Genomic DNA, 17,018 nt, shown 5'->3' with positions numbered 1-17,018 from the left:
CCCTACTACTCTCTGAGTAAAGAAACTACCTCTGACATCTGTCCTATATCCATCACCCCTCAACTTAAAGCTATGTCCCCTCGTGTTTGCCATCACCATCCGAGGAAAAAGACTCTCACTATCCACCCTATCTAACCCTCTGATTATCTTATATGTCTCTATTAAGTCACCTCTCCTCCTCCTTCTCTCCAATGAAAACAACCTCAAGTCCCTCAGCCTTTCCTCGTAAGAGGAAACCAGGCAACATCCTAGTAAATCTCCTCTGCACCCTTTCCATAGCTTCCACATCCTTCCTATAATGCGGTGACCAGAACTGCACGCAATACTCCAGGTGCGGTCTCACCAGAGTTTTGTACAGCTGCAGCATGACATCGTGGCTCCTAAACTCGATCCCCCTACTAATAAAAGCTAACACACCATATGCCTTCTTAACAGCCCTATTAACCTGGGTGGCAACCTTCAGGGATTTATGCACCTGGACACCAAGATCTCTCTGTTCATCTGCACTACCAAGAATCTTCCCATTAGCCCAGTACTCTGCATTCCTGTTACTCCTTCCAAAGTGAATCACCTCGCACTTTTCCGCATTAAACTCCATTTGCCATCTCTCAGCCCAGCTCTGCAGCCTATCTATGTCCCTCTGTACCCTACAACATCCTTCGGCACTATCCACAACTCCACCGACTTTAGTGTCATCCGCAAATTTACTAACCCACCCTTCTACACCCTCTTCCAGGTCATTTCTAAAAATGACAAACAGCAGTGGCCCCAAAACAGATCCTTGCAGTACACCACTAGTAACTAAACTCCAGGATGAACATTTGCCATCAACCACCACCCTCTGTCTTCTTTCAGCTAGCCAATTTCTGATCCAAAGCTCTAAATCACCTTCAACCCCATACTTCCGTATTTTCTGCAATAGCCTACCATGGGGAACCTTATCAAACGCCTTACTGAAATCCATATACACCACATCCACTGCTTTACCCTCATCCACCTGTTTGGTCACCTTCTCGAAAAACTCAATAAGGTTTGTGAGGCACGACCTACCTTTCACAAAACCGTGCTGACTATCTCTAATGAACTTATTCTTTTCAAGATGATTATAAATCCTGTCTCTGATAACCTTTTCCAACATTTTACCCACAACCGAAGTAAGGCTCACAGGTCTATAATTACCAGGGCTGTCTCTACTCCCCTTCTTGAACAAGGGGACAACATTTGCTATCCTCCAGTCTTCCGGCACTATTCCTGTCGACAATGACGACATAAAGATCAAGGACAACGGCTCTGCAATCTCCTCCCTAGCTTCCCAGAGAATCCTAGGATAAATCCCATCTGGCCCAGGGGACTTATCTATTTTCACACTTTCCAAAATTGATAACACCTCCTCCTTGTGAACCTCAATCCCATCTAACCTAGTAGCCTGAATCTCAGTATTCTCTTCGACAACATTTTCTTTCTCTGCTGTAAATACTGACGCAAAATATTCATTTAACACTTCCCCTATCTCCTCTGATTCCACACACAACTTCCCACTACTATCCTTGATTGGCCCTAATCTAACTCTAGTCATTCTTTTATTCCTGATATACCTATAGAAAGCCTTAGGGTTTTCTTTGATCCTATCCGCCAATGACTTCTCGTGTCCTCTCCTTGCTCTTCTTAGCTCTCCCTTTAGATCCTTCCTGGCTAGCTTGTAACTCTCAAGCGCCCTAACTGAGCCTTCACGTCTCATCCTAACATAAGCCTTCTTCTTCCTCTTGACAAGCGCTTCAACTTCTTTAGTAAACCTCGGCTCCCTCGCTCGACAACTTCCTCCCTGCCTGACAGGTACATACTTGTCAAGGACACGCAGCAGCTGCTCTTTGAATAAGCTCCACATTTCGATTGTTCCCATCCCCTGCAGTTTCCTTCCCCATCCTACGCATCCTAAATCTTGCCTATTCGCATCATACTTTCCTTTCCCCCAGCTATAATTCTTGCCCTGCGGAATATACCTGTCCCTGCCCATCGCTAAGGTAAACCTAACCGAATTGTGATCACTATCACCAAAGTGCTCACCTACATCTAAATCTAACACCTGGCTGGGTTCATTACCCAGTACCAAATCCAATGTGGCATCGCCCCTGGTTGGCCTGTCTACATACTGTGTCAGAAAACCCTCCTGCACACACTGGACAAAAACTGACCCATCTAAAGTACTCGAACTATAGTATTTCCAGTCGATATTTGGAAAGTTAAAGTCCCCCATAACAACTACCCTGTTACTCTCGCCCCTGTCGAGAATCATCTTCGCTATCCTTTCCTCTACATCTCTGGAACTATTCGGAGGTCGATCGAAAACTCCCAACAGGGTGACCTCACCTCTCCTGTTTCTAACCTCGGCCCATACTACCTCAGTAGACGAGTCCTCAAACGTCCTTTCTGTCGCTGTAATACTCTCCTTGATTAACAATGCCACACCCCCCCCTCTTTTACCATCTTCTCTGTTCTTACTGAAACATCTAAATCCCGGAACCTGCAACATCCATTCCTGCCCCTGCTCTACCCATGTCTCCAAAATGGCCACAACATCGAGTTCCCAGGTACCAACCCATGCTGCAAGCTCACCCACCTTATTCCGGATGCTCCTGGCGTTGAAGTAGACACACTTTAAACCAAGTTCTTGCTTGCCAGTGCCCTCTTGCGTCCTTGTAACCTTATCCCTGACCTCATTACTCTCAACATCCTGTACACTGGAACTACAATTTAGGTTCCCATCCCCCTGCTGAATTAGTTTAAACCCCCCCGAAGAGCACTAGCAAATCTCCCCCCCCCCCCCCCCCCCAGGATATTGGTACCCCTCTGGTTCAGGTGAAGACCATCCTGTTTGTAGAGGTCCCACCTACCCCAGAATGAGCCCCAGTTATCCAGGAAACCAAAACCCTCCCTCCTGCACCATCCCTGCAGCCACGTGTTCAACTCCTCTCTCTCCCTATTCCTCGCTTCGCTATCACGTGGCACGGGCAACAACCCAGAGATAACAACTCTGTTTGTTCTCGCTCTAAGCTTCCACCCTAGCTCCCTGAATTTCTGTCTTAAATCCCCATCTCTCTTCCTACCTATGTCGTTGGTGCCTATGTGGACCACGACTTGGGGCTGCTCCCCCTCCCCCTTAAGGATCCCAAAAACACGATCCGAGACATCACGAACCCTGGCACCTGGGAGGCAACAGACCAACCGTGAGTCTCTCTCGTTCCCACAGAACCTCCTATCTGTTCCCCTAACTATGGAGTCCCCAATGACTAATGCTCTGCTCCTCTTCCCCTTTCCCTTCTGAGCAACAGGGACAGACTCTGTGCCAGATACCTGTACCCCATTACTTACCCCTGGTAAGTCGTCCCCCGCAACAGTATCCAAAACGGTATACCTGTTGTTGAGGGAAACGGCCACAGGGGATCCCTGCACTGCCTGCTGGTTCCCTCTCCTTCCCCTGACGGTAACCCATCTACCTATTTCTTTTACCTGAGGTGTGACTACCTCCCCATAACTCCTCTCAATAACCCCCTCCGCCTCCCGAATGATCCGAAGTTCATCCAGCTCCAGCTCCAGTTCATTAACGCGGTTCTCGAGGAGCTGGAGTTGGGTGCACTACCCACAGATGCAGTCAGCAGGGACACTCTTGGCGACCCTTACCTCCCACATTCTGCAGGAGGAACATACAACTGCCTTAACTTCCATTCCCTCTATTCTAAATTCCCAACAAAACTACTGAAAAACCAAAAAAAAAATGTCAAAACTTGTTAGGTTAGCAATCCAACGGACAGAACTTCTTTAATAAAAAGCTTACCTTATCAACACAACAGAGTCCTTTTTTTTTGGTTAGAGGAGGAGGGTGGGTGGGAGACACTACACATGTAGTGTCTCGGGTACAGCCACCACCCAAATATATAGCTTTTACTTACCCAGCAGTCCCCTGCTCCTCCGAAAACAAAAGGGAATTAACTTTTAAACTTACACTGAAATTGACTTCCCAGCTGTAAGCTCGCTCTCGCACCTCCGCTACTGTCAAAGCTGCAGTCACCAAAACCAGCAGTCCCCTGGTCCTCCGAAAACAAAAGGGAATTAACTTTTAAACTTACACTGAAATTGACTTCCCAGCTGTAAGCTCGCTCTCGCACCTCCGCTACTGTCAAGCTGCAGTCACCAAAACGTGATGGGCTGAATGATCTCCTCCTGTGCTGTAAATTTGTATTAACAATAAAAGGATTGTCAGAGGGCAGATTAGGGGCAAAATGGAAATCTTTTAGTGCAGGCAGCAGGCATGGCTGAGGTACTAAATGAGTATTTTCTCTCAATGTTTACAAAGGAAGAGGACTTTGCCAAAGTTGCTGAAAACAAGGAGTTTGTTGGGGTAATGGATGAAATAAATATAGATAAAGAATAAGCTGGCAGTACTTAAAGTTGATAAGTCACCAGGAACAGATAGAATGCATCCGCGGATACTCGGGGAAGTAAGGGTAGAAATTGCGGCGGCACTGGCCATAATTTTGCAATCCTCCTTAGATCCAGGAATGGTACCAGAGGATTGGAAAATTGCAAATATTGTAGTCTTGTTCAAAATCGGGGAGAAGGATAAGCTGAGTAACTGCAGGTCAGTCAGTTTAATTCTAGTAGTGGGGAAGCTTTGAAAAATAATCATCTGGGTGAAAATTAACAGCCACTTGGACAAGCATGGATGAAGGAGGAGAGCCAGCACAGATTTGTTAAGGGCAAATCCTGTTTGACTAACCTGATTGGGTTTTTTTGATGAGGTAACAGAGAGGGTGGATAATGAGGGCAGTGCAATTGATATGTATATGGAATTTCAAAATGTATTTGAAAAAGTATTACATGTTAGTCTTGTTAGTAACATTGAAGCCCATGGAATAAAAGGGGCAGTAGAAGCATGGATACAAAATTGGCGAAGGGATAGAAAAGAGAGGTGTGATGAATGGCTGCTTTTCCGACTGGAGGGAGGTGGTGTTCCCCAGGATTCAGTACTGGGATCACTGCTGTATTCGACTTGAACTTGGAGGTACAGAACGTAATTTCAAAATTTACAGTTGACATGGAACTTGGACGTATAATAAACAGTGAGCAAGACAGTGATAGGCTTCAAGAGGTCATAGACAAGCTGGCGGAATGGGCGGACACCTGGAAATCGGAGTTCAACACAGCAAAGTTGTGAGATGATAGATTTTGGTGGGAAGAAGGAGTCGTCATGTCATTATGGCACAGAAGGAGGCCATTCGGCCCATCGAATCCATGCCAGCTCTCTGTAGAGCAATCCAATCAGTCCCACTGTACCGCTCTATCCCCATAGCCCTGCAAGTTTATTTCGCTCCAGTGCCCATCATTGATTGTCTCCACTTCCAAAAGCCCTCGCAGGCGGTGTGTTCCTGGCCATTACCACTCATTGCCCAAAAAATGTTCTTCCTCACATCACCCCCTCCCCCGGCATCTCTTGCCTAAAACCTTAAATCTGTGTCGCTTAGTCCTTGTACCATCAGCTAATGGGAACAGCTTTCCTATTTACCTGTCTAAGCCTGTAATAATCTTGTATATCTCTATCAAATCTCCCCTCAGTCTCCTTTGCTGCAAGAGAACAACCCCAGCTTCTCCAACCTAACCTAGTAGCTAACAAGCCTCATCCCTGGAACTATTCTGGTAAATCTCCTCTGCACCCTCAACAGACCCTCACATCCTTCCTACACAGTGGTGACTAGAAGTGGACCTATTACTCTAATTGTGTCCTAATCAGAGCTTTATAAAGGTTCAGGATAACTACCTGCTTTTTTACTCAATACCTCTATTTATGAAGCCCTAGATCCCATATGCTTTGCTAACTACTCTCTCAATATGTCCTGCCACCTTCAAAGAACAAGCACATGAACCCCCAGGTCCCCCTCTCCTTGTATATTCTTTCGAACTGTGCCATTTAGTCTATATTGCCTCTTCCTATCTCTTCTGCCAAAATGCATTACTTCACATGTCTCTGTACTAAATTCCATCTGCCACCTGCCTGCTCATTGTGCTATCTATGTCCAGTTGCACTCGATTGGTATCATCCTCACTGTTTGCCACACCTCCAAGTTTGGTATCATCAGCAAATTTAGAAATTTTATTCTGCATGCAATATCCATATAATTTATATATACACTAATGAAAGCAGTGGCCCTAGCACTGAACCTTGGGGAACACTACTGTCTACCATCCTCCAATCTAAAACAAGCATTTATCATGACTTGCTGTTTTCCGTCCTGGAGCCAATATTTTATCCGAGCTGACACTGATCCTCCAATTCCACGAGTCTCAATTTTGATAACCAGTGTTTTATGTGGTACTTTGTCAAACACTTTCTTAAAATCCATTGCTTTCACTTCATCATACTGTTAACATCAAAAAATTAGTCAAGCACATCAGCCTTTTACAAATCTGTGCTGGCTCTTAATTCATTCAAACCAAGTGCCTGTTGATTTTAGTCTGATTATTATTTTTAAAACCTTACCACCACTAGTGGTCGGCCTGTAGTTGCTAGGACTGTCCTTACACCCTTTCTTGAATAAGGGTGTCACATTTGCCACAATCCAATCCTCCTTGTATCCAGGGAAGATTGGAAGACAAAGGGACAGTACAAGTTAAGTTGTACAATTTTAAATGGGATGCAAAAAGAGAGACCTGGGAGTGTTTAAACACAAATCTGTGAAGGTGACAGGACAAAGCAGTTAATAAAGCATATGGGATCCTGAACCTAGTAAAAAGAGGCAGAGAGTACAAAAGCCAGGAAGTTGTGCTCAACCGATACTAGTTTGGCTGCAGCTGAAGTTGGTGCCCAAAATTGGACACAATCACTTTAGGAACGGTGTGAAGGCTTTGGAGAAGACACAGAGGAGAGTTACTGGAATGGTTCAGGGATGAAGGATTAAAATTCCATGGATAGACTGGAGAAGCTGGAATTGTTCTCCTTCGAGCAGGGAAGGCTAAGGTAAAATTTAAAACCATGAACGGTTTAGCTGGGTAAGTACGGAGAAAGCGTTGCCAGTGGTTGAAGGGGTGAGGTCACAGATTTGAGGTGATTGACAAAAGAAACAGAGGCCATGTGAGGAAAAACTTTTTCATGCAAAAAGTGGTTTGGATTTGGAATGCACTGCCTGATAGGATGGTGGAAACAGATAGTTGTGTTCAAAAGGGAACTGGGTAAATACTTGAATGAGAAAAGAATTGCAGGGACATAGGGGAAGAGCGGGGAGTGGGACTGACTGGATCGGTTTTCGAAAGAGCCAGTGCAGGCTCGATGGGCCGAAGAGCCGCTTTTTGTGCTGTTCCATCTGAACTGGAGGGGCATCAATATCCTGGGCGGGAGGTTTGCTAGAGCTCTTCGGGAGGGTTTAAACTAGTTTGACAGGGGGATGGGAACCGGAGCCACGGATCAGTGGATGGGGTAGCTGTTGAACAGGCAGATACCGAGTGCAGAGAGTCTGTGAGGAAGGTTAGACAGTTGACGGGGCAAAGTTGCAGCCAGTATGATGGGTTGAAGTGTGTCTATTTTAACGCAAGAAGTGTCAGGAATAAGGGTGATGAACTTGGAGCATGGATCAGTACTTGGAGCTAAGATGTTGTGGCCATTACGGAGACTTGGATATCACAGGGGCAGGAATGGATGTTGGATGTTCCGGGGTTTAGATGTTTCAAAAGGAATAGGGAGGGAGGTAAAAGAGGTGGGGGAGTGGCATTGCTAATCAGGGATAGTATCACAGCTGCAGAAAGGGAGGTCGTCGAGGAGGGTTTGTCTACTGAGTCATTATGGGTGGAAGTCAGAAACAGGAAAGGAGCAGTCACTTTGTTGGGAGTTTTCTATAGACCCCCCAATAGCAACAGAGACATGGAGGAACAGATTGGGAGGCCGATTTTGGAAAGGTGCAGAAGTAACGGGGTTGTTGTCACGGGTGACTTCAACTTCCCTAATATTGATTCCTTAGTGCAAATAGTTTGGATGGAGCAGTTTTTGTCGGGTGTGTCCAGGAAGGCTTCCTGACTCAATATGTAGATAGGTCGACTAGAGGGGAGACTATGTTGGACTTGGTGCTTGGCAACGAACCAGGCCAGATGGCAGATCTCTCGGTGGGAGAGCATTTCGGTGATAGTGATCACAACTCCCTGACCTTTACTATAGTCATGGAGAGGGACAGGAGCAGACGGGATGGGAAAATATTTAATTGGGGGAGGGGGAATTACAATGCTATTAGGCAGGAACTGGGGAGCATAAATTGGGAACAGATGTTCTCAGGGAAATGCACGACAGAAATGTGGAGGTTGTTTAGGGAGCACTTGCTGCGACTGCTGGATAGGTTTGTCCCGATGAGGCAGGGAAGGGATGGTAGGGTGAAGGAACCTTGGATAACAAGAGATGTAGAACAGCTAGTCAAGAGGAAGAAGGAAGCTTACTTAAGGTTGAGGAAGCAAGGATCGGACAGGGCTCTAGAGGGTTGCAAGGTAGCCAGGAAGGAACTAAAGAATGGACTTAGGAGAGCTAGAAGGGAACATGAAAAAGTCTTGGCGGGTCGGATTAAGGAAAATCCCAAGGCGTTCTACACTTATGTGAGGAACAATAGGATGGCCAGAGTGAGAGTAGGGCTGATCAGGGATAGTGGAGGGAACTTGTGCCTGGAGTCGGAGGAGGTAGGGGAGGTCCTAAATGAATACTTTGCTTCAGTATTCACTAGTGAGAGGGACCTGGTCATTTGTGAGGACAGCGTGGAACAGGCTGATATGCTCGAACAGCTTGATGTTAAGAGGGAGGATGTGCTGGAAATTTTGAATGATATGAGGACAGATAAGTCCCCGGGATATACCCAAGGATATTACGGGAAGCGAGGGATGAGATTGCTGCGCCTTTGGCGATGATCTTTGCGTCTTCACTGTCCACTGGAGTAGTACCGGATGATTGGAGGGTGGCAAATGTTGTTCCCTTGTTCAAGAAAGGGAATAGGGATAACCCTGGGAATTATAGACCAGTCAGTCTATAATTGGGCAAATTATTGGAGAGGATTCTGAGAGACAGGATTTATGATTATTTGGAAAAGCATGGTTTGATTCGAGACAGTCAGCATGGCTTTGTGAGGGGCAGGTCATGCCTCACAAGCCTTATTGAATTCTTTGAAGATGTGACAAAACACATTGATGAAGGAAGAGCAGTGGATGTGGTGTATATGGATTTTAGCAAGGCGTTTGATAAGGTTCCCCATGGTAGGCTCATTCAGAAAGTAAGGAGGCATGGGATTCAGGGAATGTCTGGATGCAAAATTGGCTGGCCCATAGAAGTCAGAGGGTGGTAGTAGATGGAAAGTATTCAGTATGGAGCTCGGTGACCAGTGGTGTTCCACAAGGATCTGTTCTGGGACCTCTGCTCTTTGTGATTTTTATAAATGACTTGGATGAGGAAGTGGAAGGCTGGGTTAGCAAGTTTGCCGATGACACGAAGTTTGCTGGAGTTGTGGATAGTGTGGAAGGCTGTTGTAGGTTGCAACGGGACATTGACAGGATGCAGAGCTGGGCTGAGAAGTGGCAGATGGAGTTCAACCTGGAAAAGTGTGAAGTGATTCCTTTTGGAAGGTCGAATTTGAATGCGGAATACAGGCTTAAAGACAGGATTCTTGGTAGTGTGGAGGAACAGAGGGATCTTGGGGTCCACGTCCATAGATCGCTCAAAGTTGCCACCCAAGTTGATAGGGTTGTTAAGAAGGTGTATGGTGTGTTGGCTTTCATTAACAGGGGGATTGAGTTTAAGAGCCGCGAGGTTATGCTGCAGCTCTATAAAGCCCTGGTTAGACCACACTTGGAATGTTGTGTTCAGTTCTGGTCGCCTCATTATAGGAAGGATGTGGAAGCTTTAGAGAGGGTGCAGAGGAGATTTACCAGGATGCTGCCTGGACTGGAGGGCATGTCCTACGAAGAAAGATTGAGGGAGCTAGGGCTTTTCTCATTGGAGCGAAGAAGAATGATAGGTGACTTGATAGAGGGGTACAAGATGATGAGAGGCATAGATAGAGTGGATAGTCATGGACTTTTTCCCAGGGTGGAAAGGGCTATCACCAGGGGGCATAATTTTAAGGTGATTGGAGGAAGGTTTCGGGGAGATGTCAGAGGTAGGTTCTTTACACAAAGAGTGGTGGGTGCGTGGAATGCGCTGCCAGCGGTGGTAGTCGAAGCAGATACATTAGGGGCATTTAAGCGACTCTTGGATAGGTACATGGATGATAGTAGAATGAAGGGTATGTAGGTAGTTTGATCTTAGAGTAGGTTAAAGGTTTGGCACAACATCGTGGGCCGAAGGGCCTGTACTGTGCTGTACTGTTTTATGTTCATTCTTTGATTGTTTTATGAAAATGTAAAATACTAAAGACCTTGCCACAAAACTCGGATCGCAACACAGTGACAGCCTGTTGCTTAGAAGTGGTAAATAGTGTTCCTGTGTCCCCAGTGGCCCTATCTTGACTGAAGATGGTATTTTTAACCATATAAAATAGTCACATTCAGTGTCATCTACCATGTGGCAGAATAGTGTTAAAAATTGCGACGCCTAACTCTCTATCATGGCACTGTTAGCAGGTGTTGCAGGTCAATGTGACACTTTTTATATTGTGATTTTCCATCAACAGAGGTTGCCAGAGGAGTTTTTATTTCAACTGAAGCCCTCCACAAACTGAATTTCACAGGCTATAGATCTATAAAAATAAAATGGAAATAATATTTTCTATATGCTATCTGGAAAAAAGTATCCAATTTGAAAGTTAAGAAAGCTCGATCCAAGTGAATGTGCATCTGTAATAACATTTGTGATTTAATGACTGATTTAATTGAATTTTTAAAAAATAGGTATGAACATTTTTTTGGAAAGCTCTCTGATTCAAATCTGTGTGTCACTGAAGCTATGAAAGAAGATTTGAGAATGAACTGGAATATCAAGTGAGTATGCACACTGATTTGTCATGCCACATACGTTGGATTTAACATATTTTACCATGATAAATGGAAACCCTAGTCAAATGAACAGAATTTCTTAAAGCTTATTCTGCCCTATTCTGTTTTGAGAGTAAGCCCAGCTTGTAACTACTTCTTAACAGGAGAGCATCAATAGGAATCCATTATTTAGTCGTCTTGTAGTCCATTTGTGAAAAGTTGGTAACATTATGGACTGTTTGTGCCCTGTAGTTATGTTCTATAACTTGGAAGTTTCTGCCTATTATACTGATGTTTATAGAAAGCTGCCTGGCACATCATCCCACCTGAGACGTGTACAGTATGTAGAAGCAGCAATTGTAACATTCACATCATGATGAAAAGAAAATCATGATAAATGATGAATTTATACAAATCACATGGTTCAGAGTTATTAATTTATAAAGAGCATGCATGAAACGAATACTGTAGAAATTGTGTTGAACATTTTCTTTATATTCATTTGGAGAACTTGATTGCAAATTTGTGCATATCATGGTTTTGACACCCAATACGAGCCATTTATTTCCATTCTCTCAACTGATCTTTATATGGGAAGAGGTAAATTTGTTTTTATTTGGCTTACAAATTCCTTCTTCATCTGAACAATGAAACATTGCAGCGTTAAAGGAATCTTGACGAATGAATCTTAACCTAATGCAGCATCCTTTCTGTCTCATTCATTTGTATAGGATTACATAGGATATACAGCACCGAAACAGCCATTCAGCCCAGCCAGTCCATGCCAGTGTTTATGCTCCACTTGAGCCTCCTCCCATCCTTCCTCACCTAAATCTATCATCGTAATCCTCTATTCCCTTCTTCCTAATATTGTAGGGGATTCTGTTCCTCACCGGAAGAACCCCCCCCCCCCATCCCCCCAGCCCCCCACACTCTCATTTGTGACACCAGAATTACAAATGTATGACTTGAACAGAATAAGCAGTGAGACCGATTTCTTCTGATGACTCGCAATCACTTTACTGAATTACCCACAATCCTTAGAGAAGGGTTACACTCAGCAATCACATGTTTCAATTGCAACTACCTTTATGTGACGCAGGACCCTGTCCTGCTAGAACCTAAACATAGGTTATACCCCCTATTCCTAACTTAATTTCCTAACAACACTTGCAGTCACCCCTCGGTTGGTCTGCCGATGGTGTTCGTAGGTCCCTCAGTGGAGTTGACCAAGCTCTACCGTCTTCTTTGACTGCCTGCAGGAACACTAACGTACCCCCGATTGCCGTGTACGTTTATGCATTTCTTGCTGCTGGCTGGGCCGTCTCGTCTCCAAATTTAGCAATGCTCCAAACAAACAACAAACTCTTATTGTCCTTCAATATGCTTGTCTAGCTTCCCCTTAAATGCATCTATATTATTTGCTTCCACCACTCCCTGTGGTTGCGAGTTCCACATGCTCACCACTCTTTGGGCAAAGAGGTTTTTTTCTGAATTCCCTGTTGGATTTTGTGGTGACTATCTTATATTGATGGCCTCTAGTTTTACTCTTTCCCACAAGTGGAAACATTGGGTTGAATTTTCGTGATGGAGGCTGGAAATGGAAGTTGGGACTGCTTCCGGGTCCCAAACCCGCCTGCGAGGGGATGTAGATTAAAGTCACGATTTTCACGGGGGTCACCTCCTAATTGGATTATTGTCAGGTTTGGTGGACTATGGGGGAGGGAACGGACAGGGGGAGCCAGATAAATTTCGGGCCCTATTTTAATCCCCAGTGGCTACTGTCCAAAACTCTCTGAGGATTGCATTGAGCTGAAGTGTGGAAATGTGGCAGTAGCAAGCTAGAGGCCTGGCACCCGTGGCAGTCAGAGCAGCCCCTCGTTTGCGGATAGTGACTTGGAGGTGATGCTTGAAGCTGTGAGGGAGAGGAGGGAGGTCACCTTCCCAGTGGGTGGCAGGAGTAGGTCACCGAGCCAAACAAAACAGGCTTAGATTGAGATAGTTGCCATTGTTTGCACCAGAAGCATTAATAGAAAAATGTGGATCCAGTGCCGTAAGAGGTTCAACAACCTGATAACACTCTGGCAAGGTGAGTGCTACCACCAGCCCGGTCTCAGCGCTTGTACCCTCCAGCAGACACACCACCTGAGGATCCTCAGGGTGCATGCTGCTCCTGAATATGGGAGGGGCGTGTGTCTAGGGCACCTACTCAACCCCTCAGAATGGCTCAGGGCCGCAGTGCTACTGAGGACCTGTCAGCACTGAGACATGCAGCTTCTAATGGATAGGAGCAGATGCCATTGGCCATACAGGACCGATTGCCTCATCTATCTGTCTTTTGTCACTGCAGAGGAAACAGGGTCACAACGCCTGGGAAAGGGCGATGATGAACGATGGTGTTCCCCGCATTCAAGTGATCACGCCAATGGAGGAAAGAGGTATGGAGATAGCCAGGATTCCGGACACAGAGGAATTCGGATCTGGTGAGATGGGATCCCTCATGGCACAGAGGGCGAAGTGCTCAATAGTGGGATGCAGTGAACGTCATTCCATCCGGTAGCATACCGAGCACTGAGTTGCATTGAGAACCCTCAGCACTGCCATGGCTTCTGCCTTCCTAGGCTGGTTCTCATGATCTCTTGTGTCTCCCACATCTCATCATCTCCCTTCATGGCCCCAGAGGAACCTCGCGAAACCGAGGAAGCACTGTCACACCTGACAAGCGCACAGTTCACCAGCGCAGCTACTCTCACCTTGGGTCCTGGTGTGTGTTTACATAGGATGGCACTGGGTGAGGGGCATGGCACAAGTGTGCAGGAGAAGGTGAGAGAGGCAGTTCCTCCTTGGAGGAAGGAGGACAGATGCAGGCCTGCTCAGCTGGGCACAGATATGGAGCCTCAAAAGTCCCAGGGAAGAAGGCTCTACCTGCACATCACAGGAGATGTGCTGTCACATGGCAGAGTTCCCTGACCGCAGGGCAGGGTCATGGGCTGAGGATAGAGGAGTCCATTCAGCACATGTGCACCGCAGTGACTCAGGGCTTTGAGTGCATGAGCTGCTCCATGGAGAGTGGCCAACCTCGTGGAGAGCCATATACTCTGAGTGGATGCAGGAGCAGCGCACTGACATTCACAGGATGCATGCTACACTCTGTGGCCTGGATCGATCAGTGGCTCTGATGGCTGTTGTGCCCCAGCTGGTGTCCACCTCCAGCCATCCAGAATGCCATATAAGGACTGAGAATGTCGCAGAGGAGGGTGAGGGGCGCCACCTCTCAAGAAGCACTTTCATCCTCCTTGGCTCCTCTGACTGTGGAAACCTTTGTGCAGCAGGACCAGGTGACGGAGGCTGCCCCAACAATAATGCAGGTGCAGCAGCCTCTGGAGGTGCTCCTACGGACACTTCTGTGACGAGGACAAATGCCACATGCATCTCACCCACAGGCAGAGAAAAGTGACCAGGCAGCCTCCACCTCATCCAAGGCCACAAAGGGAACACTGTGTAGGAGTGGCCAAAAGCAGAGGCAACCACATCGCAAGGAACACTGAATGGGTCACTGGGGTGTTTTCTTACTCTCTAAAGCCCTCTGTTTATCCCTTTGTTATAATTCTATAAATAATCACAGTTCAAGGCACATGTCTGAGACTCCTTTTATTGGTGGCATGACAGAAATTAAGAGTGTGATCAAGGAGAGGGAAAAGGCTCTGGGTAGATGTGCATCCTTCATTGGCGGTAAGAGTTTAGATGTTCCAGTCTTTGTCCTAACACAGTCATTGAAGACAAGCAGCTCAGAATACATTGCGTCCTGTGTCAGGGAGATGCAACTGAAGTGTTCCTGAATCAGATGATCCCTGACATTCATGGCATTCTGAAGACACCTCCTTTCCGTGCACCGTGCCCAGGTACTTCCTTGTGTTCTGCATCCTCTCCCTCCGCCTCCACTTCCACTTCCTCCTCCTCTTCCCCCGATGAGCTATCTTGATCCAGGGTTTCTCCATCCTCTCTGGAGGGCCATGTTATGGAGTGCGCAGCACATCGCAATGACCGAGACCCTAGCAAGGGGGTGTTGCAGAGTGCCACCTGACTAGTCTAGGCACTGGAACCACATCTCAAGAAGCCCGATAGCTTGCTCGATAGTGGTCCTTGTGAGCAAGTGGCTACAGTTGTATCACCTCTGCCTCTGTCTCAGGCTTTCATCAAGGGGTCAGTAGCCATCTCTTCAAGGGATATCCCTTGTACCCTAGAATACATCCATGTGCTTTGGGGGTTGAAGTGAAGATTTGTGGCAGTCTGGACTGCTAGAGGATGAAAGGGTCATTTGGCAGCTGCCAAGAAAGCGAGCAAGCACACGGAGGAAGTGCTTGCGTTCACAGACATGATGAAGGAGTGGCAGCCCTTCCTATTGATGAATCTCACTGGCAGGTCACTGGGTGTCTAGATGGCCTTATGGGTGCAGTCGATGATGTCCTGCAGCTGGGGAAAATCCATTGATGGCAGTGAAACTCACTCAGTGCTTATGAGGCCTCATCTGTTGTGAACTGAATGTAATGTACTGTCCAGCCCTGGCAAAAAGGGCATCAGGGATCCACGAGGTGCAGTGGTGTGCAGCCATGAGTGAGATGCCCCCAAGATCGCAGCTGATCCTTGGAAAGAGCCAGAAGCAAAGAAGATCGAGGCCACAGTCACTTTGGCTATTGGCAGGGCATGGCAACCAGTGCTGTGAGGTTACAGATCCTTGGTGACAAGGGCAGAGATGTCAGTGACCATCTGCCTGGAGAGTCGTAGTCCCCCGTGGCACTGGGTCTCCGTCATCTCCAGGTAGCTATGTCTTCGATGTTGGAAGCCATACCCTCAGTATAGGATCTGTCTCAACCCTGCCCCTCATCACTCCTCTGCCCTCCTGATGCTCGGGGCTCCGCCCTTCCTGCGGAGGGTGTTGCTCCTCATTGCCACTGGGCCCAAAATCCAAGAGTCACGCCCCATTTCAGCTGCTGCCTTCCCTTAGCTCAGCTCCCTTGCCCAGTTGATTTTGGCAGCCTTACCCCCATGATGCCAGGAGGGTGACAACTTCCCATTCTCCATGCCAGTAAGGGGACCAGTCTCCCAATATCAGGGGCCCCCACTGCGCCATTGAAACCTTTATGGCTCCAGGTTAATTCCCGAGGGTGGGCATGACTGGCTCCCCGCTCTGTACTCAATTTCTTTAACCTGGTCTGCCCCAGATAGCACGTGTAGCCCGTGTGCCCCCTTGAAACTCTTAACTCCCCTGTTAATGAGCTTTTCAAGTGCCTTAATTGGCCTTCATCGGGGAGTGGATGGGATTGCGATCCTGCCCTCTCCCAACATTCTGGACAGGGCCGGTGGCGAGAACGGTGTTGCAAAACCAGTACGCTGGCTGGCATTGGTAATTTCAGGCCCGGTCAGCCTCCATTCCTGACCCCAGCCTATTCTCTCTCTGTCCACTCCATCAAAATCTTTCATAATTTTAAAGACCTCTGTTAGGCTCCCCCTCAGCCTTGTTTTTTAAACAGAAAAGAAACACAGCCTATCGATCCTTTCAGACAATCATAGAATGGTTACAACACAGAAGGAGCACATTCGGCCCGTCGTGTTCATGCTGGCTCCCTGCAAGAGCAACTCAGTTAGTCCCACTGCCCTGCCTTTTCCCTGTAGCCCTGCAAATCTTTTTCTCTTTATTATATTATCCAATTCCCTCTTGAAGGCCTAGATTGAATCTGCCTCTAGCACTCTCTCGGGCAGATCTGAACCATTCTCTGCATAGAAGAGTTTTTTTCTCATGTCACTGTTGGTTCTTTTGCCAATCACCTTAAATCTGTGTCCTCTGGTTCTCAACCCTTCTACCAATGGAAACAGTTTCTCTCTATCTACTATGTCCAGACCCCTCATGATTTTGAAAACATTGATCACATCTCCTCTTAATCTTCTCTTCTCCAAGGAGAACAGCCCCAGCTTCTCCAATCTATCCACATAACTGAAGTTCCTCATCCCTGGAACGACTCTCGTGAATCTTTTCT

The 17,018-nt window shown here is 46.8% G+C and overlaps 1 protein-coding gene across 3 annotated transcripts in view; it reads left to right on the top strand.

Moving 5' to 3' along the window:
- alg1 (ALG1 chitobiosyldiphosphodolichol beta-mannosyltransferase) overlaps nucleotides 1–17,018 on the top strand; it is a 129,558-nt gene that overhangs the window by 40,396 nt on the left and 72,144 nt on the right. For all 3 annotated transcript variants that reach the window (XM_068058738.1, XM_068058737.1, XM_068058739.1), the window contains exon 5: nucleotides 10,900–10,989. In XM_068058738.1, coding sequence (XP_067914839.1) covers nucleotides 10,900–10,989 — 90 coding nt within the window. The remainder of the gene's footprint in view (nucleotides 1–10,899; nucleotides 10,990–17,018) is intronic.

Source organism: Heterodontus francisci, chromosome 27 (genome assembly GCF_036365525.1).
Source record: "Heterodontus francisci isolate sHetFra1 chromosome 27, sHetFra1.hap1, whole genome shotgun sequence".
Lineage (NCBI taxonomy): Eukaryota > Metazoa > Chordata > Chondrichthyes > Heterodontiformes > Heterodontidae > Heterodontus > Heterodontus francisci.
Note: the sequence above shows the minus strand (reverse complement) of the source record. Positions and strands in the feature narration are given on the sequence as shown.